The sequence below is a fragment of the Euprymna scolopes genome, chromosome 6, assembly GCF_053919585.1.
Source record: "Euprymna scolopes isolate OS-2025 chromosome 6, ASM5391958v1, whole genome shotgun sequence".
Classification (NCBI taxonomy): domain Eukaryota; kingdom Metazoa; phylum Mollusca; class Cephalopoda; order Sepiida; family Sepiolidae; genus Euprymna; species Euprymna scolopes.
Window position 1 is genome coordinate 99,833,931 of NC_136487.1, and position 12,701 is coordinate 99,846,631.

The window sequence follows — 12,701 nt, forward strand, 5'->3', positions numbered from 1 at the left end:
ATGTGACCTTGCAACGTGGTCTTACACGCCCTTGAACCTCTGATCGCGGCCCAGTTATGATCTGCACCCTGGTCGGTACAGTTATGATATGTCGACTGGGCAACCAGGTCTGCCAACCGTTAGTACGTCGCGTCACCCAGTGAGTTCTTCGTTAAGGCGTTGGGGATTCTTCTCGGATGCTCGGTCCTCAAGGCCTGTTCTCCGTGGATCGTCTAGTTATTCGTGGTGTTCGTTGACGGATACGGTGTCACAAATGGCAAATAAAGAAATATACACATATAGGGTTCAACGCACATCAGCAATAAAACTCCGGAGGTTGGTTAATATAATATATATTTCGGAAATTCATAAAAGAAGTATTTACAGCATATACATACAGTTGACAATTAATTCAAGCAAGCAGTTAGTTCTACAACTGAGCTTCTGTTGTTGAAATACCTGGTCGGTATCGCGGACTTTGCGTAATTCTCATTAAGTGATCGACACGTTATAAGCGTTGAGTTATCAGGCAACAAGCGAGGGGGGAGAGAGAGGAGAGGTGATTCTGCCGAGACTTAGCTCTCTTTGACTCTGATTCCGGAATCTCTCTTCTTCTCTGTTCTCTGTTCTGTTCTTCTTTTCTTCTGACTTAATCTCTGATTTTTCATTTCTTTTATAATACAATTATGGAATGATGGCGACACCCATGTTCGTCATCGACCAATCAAATTGCTTGATTATAATTCGACTGGGCCTTTTCTCATTGGTTGATTATACTTCGACAGGGCCCTTTTTCATTGGTCTATTTCCAAAATTGGATTGACTCCTCCTTTAATTAACGCCCAACTTACACGTTGTATTATTTAACTCCTCCCTGGCTTACTAATGGAATTTTTCATATACAGGAAAATTATTTTTCCTTTGACTTAAAGTAATCACGCGTTTTTATTTGTTTTAAAATTATCTATTGATCTCATTTTTCGCTTTGATAATTCAAAGGAATTTTAGTTTATCTTTGAATTAAGTTCTGGTTGTCGGCCATTCTATTATATCAGACATTTTGTTTACGTCAAAAGACCAAGAATGCATTTGTCGCTTTGAACTTATCGGACAACGCATTTTCCCTTCCGAGCAAAAGTATTTCATAACTTCAATTTTCGTTCGACCTGATTCACCAAATGACAATTCTCGATACGTTATATCATTGTTTTGAAATTTCGGACAATTCATTTTTTTCCTATTCTTTGTTCTAAAACATAATGCCGAGTAACTGCGTGTGTTTCTCTCAGATCAAAAACAACCCGACTTTTCAATTGTCAAACTCACAGGTCAACTTGGCTCATAGTTTTGCCAATTGCGGGTGTGAAATCCCCACCCCTCCGGCTCCTGTACAACTATGATTTCGGCCCTTGTAGATCAAACGCCTGTGCATTTTGGCTAAAATATTTTATGCATTCTTTTTCGCTTTTGAAGTCTAGAATGTGATTTAACCTCTCGCTACAAAGGCACTCTTGCCGCCGCCATCTCAACAACAGACTTAGCTCAGAATTTATTCACAAAAAAAATTAATAATAATTTTTATTCCTTCAACCCGATCATCGTCCGGGAACAAAAAATTACTTTCAACCAAAAGAAACGTCACATCAACCCTACAGGTCTGATGTGGCCCCTCTTTAGTGTTACAATAAAAAGAACTGTTGAACCTACGCAAACTCCCTGTGCCGCATCTATGATCCCTGGTCAATCTAATCAGATTAAGGAAATCCACCAACAAAGCAGGCATCCTGGAGTCAAGCGGACCGTATATTTTGCTAAGTTGGTTGAACCAGGATTGCAAAGGGCAGACGTCATGGAAATGGTCAAAAACTGCGTGGAATGCCAGTCCATTGACCCGGCACCCGTTCGCCGGGAAAAGGGGAAGTTGGAAGTTAGGAGCCACTGGAGCTGGCTAGCAATAGGCATTATTCACCACAATGGCAAGGATTTCTTGACTCTCATTGATTGCGGTCCATCAAGGTTTGCCATATGGCGTATGTTGCGGCGACAAGATACAGTCACTATTGTCCATCAACTAAACAATATTTTCTTTGAACGTAGACCTCCAACAAAGATATTGCTTGACAATGGTGCTGCATTTACTAGTGAGCAGTTTAGGAAGTTTACTGACAGCTGGGGAATACATCGATGCGCCCATGTACTTAGTGGAAATGGGATCATTGAATGGAATCATCGAACCGTCAAAACAATCGCAGCTAGATCAGGCTGTACAGTGTTTGAGGCAGTATATTTGTACAATGTAACCCCGAAAAGTGATGTTTCGCCCACTACGGTGCCAGCTGATACATTGCATAGGTATCACGTCAGTGTGAAGGGCGTAGAGACGAACTGGAAGTAGCCGGAGAGAGAGAGAGAGAGAGAGAGAGAGAGAGAGAGAGAGAGGAAAGGGGATGTTGTGTGGGTACAAAACCTATGCACGACAAGGTATGGAGTTGGACAAGTCACTGAAATAATCAGCCCAGAAGCGGTGCGAGTTGACGGCGTGCCCCGTCATATTAAAGACATACGATTAGTAATGCAACTAGCACTTGACAACATGAGCGAATTAGGCTCAGAATCTAGCGAGGTATCACTCTGAATTGCAGTACCACCATCAGACAGTGACTTAGTAGCCTCCCAGAAGACATAGAAAGTAGTAGCCTCCCAGAAGAGACAGAGATGTTCGACCCTTAGACCGCAGACGAAAGCACAAGTGAAGATGAGGCGTGTGTCATCCCTCCTCGAAGAAGCACCCGGCGAAGACGATCACCACCCTTGCCATCTCTGTGATCATGAGATAAGGGGGGAGTGTGGGGAAAATGGCTTACCGTACAAACATCCTCGTGTCTGTCTGTCCTGTGAGTCGCACGCGTCGAGAAAGAAAGAAAGAGTCTATCATGGCGGCCATGACGTTTTGTAGTGAATGAAGTCTCGCGGGATCACGTGCGCGTGCCTTGTAAAAACAGGTCACTTGTCGGTGGGAAAGGGAGGAGAAATCATTTGACGTTTAAGAAACAGCAAAATCAGTTGGGAGAATTTGTGTGAGCAGTGATTTTTGCCTGTTGATTGACTGCATAACAAGAATAAACACTGGGGGATGAATGCAATAATCCGCGACGGTCTTCGTTTAATCATCAAACACACCTAAAAGGTGCGTCTATATCGATTTAAATCTTATACAATAAAGAACCCGCTTAATGCTCCGAAGTTTGTTTTTTTCTTATCAGTGATGAACTGGTTTCATGCAGATTTGGAGTTTGAAATCATGGGACGTTTAATGCACTTGCAAATCAAGCTTTTCTCAAAGGAAACATTCGACCTCCTTGAATGCAACATGATGCTATCGCAGATATAAAAGAAAACTTTGAATACATTACCTGTGTATTGACAGAAGCATTTTCAGGTATATCTATTTGGAGATAGTTATCTCTGCAGTGTACTGGTTGGTCATTGATGTTTGTAATGTGGATCTCTTGCACCACGCTGCCGTATCTTGGTGGTGAGCCTCCATCGCTCGCTTCGATTGTTAGTTTATAGACAGACAAGGTTTCAAAGTCCAGGACTTGAGCTACTCGGATCATCCCTGTTTTCCTGTTTATACTGAATGCACCACCAGTGTTTCCCGCTAAAATATACATATATATATTGGGTAGATTAAAAATAAAACAGCTAAACAAATGCATAGAAGAAATTCACGCGAAATGTAATAGTGAACATGTAATATTAAAATGCGTATTAAAATATTAAAAAAAATACTGATGTAACAAAAACATAGAAAGAAAGTAGATGTTTCGTTAGTCGTCGAGTAACAACCTCTATGTTTATTCGTTCCTCTTTGATTTCATTCGAAAATTCATAAACTGCGATATATATATATATATATATATATATATATATATATATATATATATATATATATATATATATATATATATATAAATTAAGATATTCTTCTTGTGTAACTAAAAATAATAAGTCGCTTTACTTCCATATTGTTCTTATGATTTATATAGAAAAGAAAAAGAAATACACTACGAAGTAATGTAAAATAACTTTTTATTTACGTTAAAATTGAAAGAAATTACTTTTTTATGCGCAAAGAGAGCAGTCAGTATAAAAAAGAAGATATGAAGAGAGTAAGGATTGGGAGTGTGAGAGGAAAAGAAATAGACGATGTGTTACAGGCGAGATGAAAGAGAAAGAGAGTCAAGCAATGCTCCTTGGTGCGTGATACAGCCTTTTATGTGTGCTACTGTATTCGCTCTGTGTATGTGCTATCCGCATCCCCCTCTCTCTCTCTCTCTTTCTCTCTCTCTCTCTCTTTCTTTCTGCCCAAAGAAGTTCTTTCTGACATGTTTATATTTTTAAGAGGCCCCCGAAACTGGCAGAAATAAGCTTTCTTATTGAGCCCTTTATATATAGTCTTGGAAGTTTTTAACCTTTAAAACTATACAAAAAAATATTTTTTATCATTCGTTAGAAAACCATCTAGTCAGTAAGTCATTTAATCACCTGCAATCACTGCATCAACTCGCTCTCGAATTTACTATAATACCAATAATTTATTTTTCAAGGGATCATCAGTTGTTTACCATGAAACACTGTTTCGGAGATTTAAAAACAAAACAGTATATTACATCATGGCTCCCCAGCAGTGTTGATCAAACATCACCACCCTTAATCTTAGGAAGAAGACATGTTTCAAACATTTGATCCAATTTCCTATTCTTAATTGCAATTACTAACCTTTTCATACCATAAAAATGAATTTCTTACCTGTGCGATTCATCAATTTCCACATTTAAAATGGATACATTTTTTAATTTTTTAATTTATCAGTCTTGTATTTATAAGAGTAGGATTAATCCATTTAACTACTTATCACCCCCTCCTATGATTAGTATTTAGTATATTTACATGTATATATATATATATATATATATATATATATATATATATATATATATATATATATATATATATATATAACATGGGCCCTGTCGGTGGGGCATTAGAATACACCGACTGCCCCCCTGCAGAGGGTAAAAGTCCCTCAATGGTGGTCCTGGATATGACCTTAAACTATATCCAATGGTAAGCTTTTGGGCTTTAGGGAGTGTGGAGCCACCCTTTATTTGCCATTGCTCCCAGGTCCACTCTGACCCAGAGTGGTAGTACCTGTTAGTGTTTCAACTATGGGTTAAATAGAAACCGACTTGAAAACAACAAATATATTCTATTAAAAAAATTTTCTTCAAAATCTTTGGATTCGGCATTAAATAACCCGAAAAGGGTTGATATGCCGTAAAACAAAAACAACCAACCAACCAACATATAACATATGCTTGTAAATTGCAAAGATTCCTATGATTGAGGAAGCCCTTATTCTGTTTGCATTAAGAGATGCTCTGCACATAGTTGGACATGTTGACTGATCAAATGATAAGTTATCTCCATCAGTTTTGTTGCTTGCTGTGTGGCATTCACCCTAGGCAAGTTTAACCGGTTTCCTCAGAAAGAGAAAGTGTCAAGGGAAAATTAAATTCACAGGCGGTTCCCAGTCGCCATCAGCAATTAATCAGTTCAAAGAAGAGTAAATCCAATAGCTGAAGACATTGTTTACGTAACATAATTTTCCGTTTAGATGAGTTCATTCTACCAACTACGCTTTCTTTCTTGCTTTGATCAATGGCGAAAAGTTAGTGCAAGAGCTGTTATGTGCAACACAGATAAAAATAACTCTAAAGGAGAATCTACAAATAATGTTGTTGGGCATATTTTCAAAAGAGAAATATTCTAATATGCTTTCTTGAGCAAACCCATGAAGCATCATTACTGATGCGGTGTCATCATGGCTTCATTAGTTTCTTGAAAAATAAAAGTTGTACCTTGCGTGTTTACAGTGCACTGTGAAATCTACAGTGCATTGCATGTGATAGCAAAAATACAAAGTGGTCGACTTTTGAAAGCAATGAATACAGTTATCAAGCGGTTAGTTTAATCAAGACATATTTGATCACTTCCAAACCATTTTGACAATTTGTAGATGTTATTTGCCGTTGTTTTGCGATACTTTTTGAAGGAATTCAGTGATTTATACGAAAGTGTATTTTTACCTAAATGCGAGTTGGGGATAATTTTTTCTTTAACCAGCCCCTCTGATGAGTCGTAGACGAGGAAACACGTGTCAGTGGATAATTATATTTTGACAATTTGGTATTTTATGTATATTCTTGTCGATAAACATTTTGAACGTTCATTGATTCATATATAAGTTAGATGATGTAAAAATGAAACTCCCTGAATCATTTCTAATCAATGTTTAGTAAGATCTTTGTAAAATTCTAAATCTGGATTCTACTATCACCTAAAAACATCAAGGAGGACATTGTTTATGTCTCAAATATATTGGAAAATTCAACGAAAAAATGTAATTTTAAGTATGGTATGCCAATCTTATTAAAATCAAATCTACCATTCCCAAGTGGAAGTTATTCAAAAGAAACAGCATAATATCATTCCATCCAAGTCCTATGAATTGGATAAAGATAAGAACATAAGATGATGATCTTCAAGTGCATATCGGCCACTTTTAAAAAGAAGTTTAAGAAATAAATAATATACATTGTTATCTTAATTTTTCATTTAAAAATGTAAACAAACTTCTGCAAATAGTTTGTTATATAAACAACAATTATGAAGATGAGGACAACAGTTCACAAAATGGATAAACACAGATTATGAAGAATCATCTTAAAAGGATTCCAAAAACAGACAAATATAATGCGGTGAAAAAATAATACCCGTCAAGCGCTTTCGGAAATACCCCACGTGATTAAATGTCTCGATGTGATTAAGTGTTCACGTGATGCAAAAAAACATGTGATTAATGTCTAGTGATTAATAGTCCGTGATTAACAGTCGCGTGATGAAATGTCGGGTGATGAAAAGACCTACACCATTTTGGGTTTAATAGCGTTATTTTTGGTTTGAAAGAACAGAAAATATGTGCATCGGAGGTAATGGATGATTAATGCTTTAATAATCTATATATCTATAAAAACAGAGATGTGTGTGCCACAGACGATTTCTGATTGGTTAATCCAATAATCACATCTCCTAAAAAACCATGGTTCCTACGCTCTTACCTTTACCATAAAATATTATGGCTTTATTTATTGTCCATCTTGGAAGGGTTTAATTTTTTCATAACTTGTTATTTACAAATTAAAAAAATACGAAACTTACACAATCTAACAATCCAACCTACGACATCACGGGTCACGGCCGCCATTCTGGTGCTAGTCGCAGACACGTACACACAACACGAAAACAATGTTTTGAAAATCTAGCAAAAATTAATTTTCCTGAAATTTTTCAATATTTAAAAATAAATTATGCCGGCTGATAAAATTTTAAAACTTTTTTTAAAGCTAGAAAGATAAAATTTAAAAATACTTATTTTTATATAAAACGCGCGTTCACTCGAGGTCTTTTCATTTCGGGTTTGTATTACTGTACACATAGATTCGAAAAAGTTGTCAAAAAACAAATATATAACAAATAAATGTTATTAAAGGCAAGATAAGTTACTTTTCTACCAAACTGGATATATTTTTCGTGTTTTTATTCAATGTAACATATTTATTCAGCTCGAAAAACGGGTTTGTATTACTGTACACATAGATTCGAAAAAGTTGATAAGATACGAAACAATATGCATAATATAAACACAGCACGAAAACACGCGCACACACGCACACACACTCACGTCCACTACCGTCCTTGGCTACGTCACGTTGTTATGGCAACACGATAAACACACAGTAAATTTGATTTTCTTCATTTCTACGCAAATATTACGCAAATATAAATCATATAGAATATCTGTATGAATATAATTACACGTAATAGTTAAATAAAGATGATCATCGTATAAGAGAACCGAAAAAAAAACTAATAGGGAATTAATTAAAAACGATAAAAAATATGCACATTAGCTAGATCTTTTGCAGATTAATGCAATTCCACGACTCATAAATAACAAAGTTGTATTTTCTTTTTTAAATAAATAGAAAAAAAGGGGTGTTGATAAGACTATCAATACACACAAAAAAATATAGATTTATTTTTGGGTAAAGTTCCCCCGGTTTTTCTTTCACTTCAGTAAATAATGGTCTTTTGTTATATATATGGCGTACTATTATCCTTATATATATATATGATGTTTATGTTTATATATATATATATATAAGTGATAGTGTCTGTGTGTGTCTGTGCGTCTGTGTGCATTTCCCTACGCTAAAACTCTGTCAATTTTAAGCCTACAGATTCGAAATTTGATATACAGGGTACTGAGATTTGGGAAAATCGATGTGATAGGTTTTCGACAGAAATTTGGCGATTACGTGGTCAATATTCAATAATTTGACCTTTGAGAACTCTACCAAACTTCTCCTACAATTTAGGGTCTAAACACGTGATATTTTATATATAGATTCCTTGGACATGGATCTAACTTATTAACTTTACTTGATCCCTAAACAATAAATGTTAAGAGGTCATAATAGGGGTCAAAGTTTAAAAAAATTTACCGTTTTTTTTTCCTCAGCATACACTTCAAAACACCTGGGCAACGCCGGGCACCGATTGCTAGTATTAATTAAAGTTGTTTTTACTTTGGAAAACTGGATATATGGAAAAAGGTGACGCTAGGAACTTATTTAGAAGCTAAGCGAGAGCTAGTCTAAAAACTTCGAAAAACTGAAAAGGGACTATAGCGATCAATAGTTTGACTTCCAAATCTTACCTGTGATCCGATATACAATGTTCTTATCATCGCCCGAGTCATTGTCTGCAGCAGTTATCATTACAACCGACATTCCTATAACAGCATCTTCGTTTACCTGTTGTGGAGAAAGTCACATAGAAATTGTATATATATATATATATATATATATATATATATATATATATATATATATATATATATATATATATATACAGGCATCACCACATTATCAAGGCCAAGAGGCCACTCGGGGATAAGGGTTAAAAAGTGTACAGTAGAAATTGGACAATATAGTAATCATTAGTAATGAAAATTCGGTAAATTTGTTAACTTATATGGAACGGCTCATCAAGAACTTATTTACGTTAGACTTGAAGACAACCATATTGTAGTCAGCCCGAAAGCAGGAAAACGGAAGAAAATTCCACAGGCGTGCAGTTCTGAGAAAGAAGCTTGTTCATGGAATCTACGTTTAGGTTTAGGCACAGATAAAGAGTGGGGGGAATTATTGATAGTGTTTTCAGCTAGACGAGTGTTTCTTGTGAAAGTTTGGCGAGGGGGGACCATAGACTGAAGCTCAGTCGAACACTTTCCATGAAAATAACGATACACCAGAGACAAACTCGCAACATCTCTTCTGTAAGATAGAGGTTTCAGGGAAGAGAAAAGGACATCTCCTACGAGACTACGAAGTCTATTTTGAACTCTATCAAGGCAGAACAAGTTCTTTCTAGCAGCTCCTACCCAGACGTGGCAACAGTATTCCATCCTTGGACGTACCTTACTCTCATATAGATAGAGAATTACATCAGCAGTGAGATATCTACTGGATCGATAGAAGGATCCCACCATTTTTCCAACGTCCTTGGCAACAGATTTGATGTACGTGTTCCATTTAAGATCAGGAGTAATGGTCAAGCCCAGAAACTTGTCAAAACTTGAGGCCTCCTGAAGACGAGAGCAATTCATTTCAATTGATGCCAGATGTGGATCAGAATGTTGATGATGTAAAGAGAGAAGCTTGGTTTTAGATGCATTAAAAGTAACCAGCCACTCCTTTCCCCATTGTACCATGTGCTCAAGATCAGAGGAGAGAGAATCGGAGAGAACCTGGTCGTTTACTGTCTTAGATGTGCTACCATAAATGGTAGTGTCATCAGCATAAATGTCTACAAATGATGTAAGGATGTTACTTGGAAGATCATTAATGTAGATAAGGAAAAGAGTTGGGCCCAGGATGGACCCCTGAGGGACACCAGCATTATATATATATATATATATATATATAAATATATATATATATATATATATATATATATATATATATATATATATATATATATATATATATATATATATATATATATATGTCATGGTCCAGGGCCGGAAAACGCTGGGGGAAGAAAAAAAAAGAAAAAGAAAAAGAAAAGACCCAACTATGGACGTAAGTCGAGCAGTGGACGTAAGTCCATGGCAGAAATAAATCAGACGATTGCGACGTTATGAAATGTCGGTGGTGTCGCTTGGTGACAGGCTATTTTTAGAATTTACCCAAGGCTGGACGCCATAACGTGAGGGCTACCATGGCACGGAAGTATCAGAAACATCCGAAAAGGAGAGAGAAAGAAGAGGATTCTGGGTTGGCTACTGGAGGCGATGGATGTTACGCGGTCGCATGTCACCGCGAGGTGGAAATAACATGAAAAAGAAAGGACATTTCATACCTGCGCGACTTACTGAAGTATTATCAAATTGGATTCGCATGAGAAGCAAGTTTGTGAAATTCTCTTCGTCTCTCCCCCACTAAAAAGAAATTTATATTGTTTGTAACTCGACGTATTAACCGACCGGATTTTGGAGCACATCTTTCGACAAAATGTTGATTCACCTCGGAACTATTCCCCTCCCTTTCTCTGGGACTAACGGCGACTGCCTTTTTTTTTTTCATTAATCATCGTTGAACTTTTTGCTGCTTTCATTTCGTGGTTATTGTTTTTGTTGTTTATAAAAAATAATAAAAACAAAATATAAACTACACTGCTGCCTCTGCCTTTTATTATTACAAGTTTAATTTTGGACTCGTATTTGCGCATGCTTCGCTTTTAATCGTTTTAATTTTTTATATATATATATATATATATATATATATATATATATATATATATATATATATATATATATATATATATATATATATGATACCGTGTTATATTATACCGTTTTATTAGAAACACACTCATGTTCATACTCATCCAAAAAAGGATTAAGCTTTTTTACTAAGCGTATCAGCCTATACTGGTATTTATATGTATAAAGTTATCTGCATGTCAGAGGGGTTTTCTGCTTTCTTTACGAAACTCAAAATTTGTTTATGCATTTGTGGAGCGATAACAATATACATAAATAAAAATAACAAATGTCACATAGACCAAGAGGTACTCTCCCTAACGGACAGTCCAATACTTTCATATACTGGAAGTTTTGTTTGTTGCTATAACGCCTAACATCATATGCTAAGTGGCCGTACATAATCCAGAATCATCAGTAAGTTTTACCGTACAATTCATTTAGTAAATGTACTAATCTTAGATCATCAACATTTTCATCAGTATTATAGCTCATGTATTGCACTATCGAGCTCTCTAAATGAACTTTGTGCTATTAATATTTATATTTGAATACCAAATTGGATTTTTATTTCTAAAGAATATATATATATATATATATATATATATATATATATATATATATATATATACATATTTTTTAATCCCATTTAATATATATATATACATATATATATATATATATATATATATATATATATATATATATATATATATATATATATATATATATATAAAGCTGAACGTCTGTGTGTGTGTCTGGTAACGAATAGGCTGATAACGAATATGGTTGACTATTATACAAAACTGATTACATATAATGATAGAAGATGTATCGAGATGTATCGAGACACAGACAGGAATGGGTGTGTTTGTTCTGGCATAATGATAATTTATTAAAATTGTGGGGTCTGCGTACGCGCCTGGTATGGAAATAAAAAATTTAAAAATTTAAAACAACGTTTACAAGTGTTTTTGATATAGATGTACATAATAATACTTTGATAAGTATGTTTTAACTTAAATAGGGATGGTATAATAAAATTGGTGGGTCTGCGTTCGCACCTGGCCTCCATAGAATGGAAATAGGCACAAACTTTAATAAAGACTTTTCATATCTATCTGTGTAAGTATACTTTGATAATTATATTTCAGTTTGAAGAAATACGGTATAATAAAATTATGGGGTGTTCGTTCGCGCCTGACCTCTATAGAATGGAAATATGTCACAAAGTTTAACAAGGTTTTTAAATATAGATCCACAGAATATTGTGATAAATATTTCAGTGTGAACAGGTATGGTATAATAAATTATGGGGTTTATCTATTTTATTTTTACTTTCATCATATTTTGCTTTGGTTTTGATACCCCCAAATTCGAAGCTATCTCTTTACAACCCTTCTTTTTCATAACCTATCACACTTTCATAGATCAGAGTCCATTTTCTGTAGGCTGTTTTTGAACCCAGTCAATGACGGGTACTTTTGCTAGTGTATATATATATATATATATATATATATATATATATATATATATATATATATATATATCAAATGGGATTAAAGAATATGTATGGATTCTTTATAGAGAGACTTATGAAGATATCAGAAGCTCAATATTCTTATTCTATTTTGTTTATTTTCAGCCTTTTTATTTTTATATATATTTTATTTCATTTACGTTTATTTAAATGCTTATTTTCATGTTTTACTTAACACTACTAATGTATTCCAAGTTAACTCTCGCACATCGCTATATCTGAAACCCA

General features: G+C 35.1%; 1 protein-coding gene across 1 annotated transcript in view; it reads right to left on the minus strand.

Annotated features, from left to right (window-relative positions):
- LOC145277819 (protocadherin Fat 4-like) overlaps positions 1 to 12,701 on the minus strand; it is a 514,458-nt gene that overhangs the window by 351,979 nt on the left and 149,778 nt on the right. Inside the window, exons 8-9 of the mRNA XM_080129718.1 lie at positions 8,825 to 8,921; positions 3,393 to 3,640 (exon numbers count right to left, since the gene is read on the minus strand). Coding sequence (XP_079985844.1) covers positions 3,393 to 3,640; positions 8,825 to 8,921 — 345 coding nt within the window. The remainder of the gene's footprint in view (positions 1 to 3,392; positions 3,641 to 8,824; positions 8,922 to 12,701) is intronic.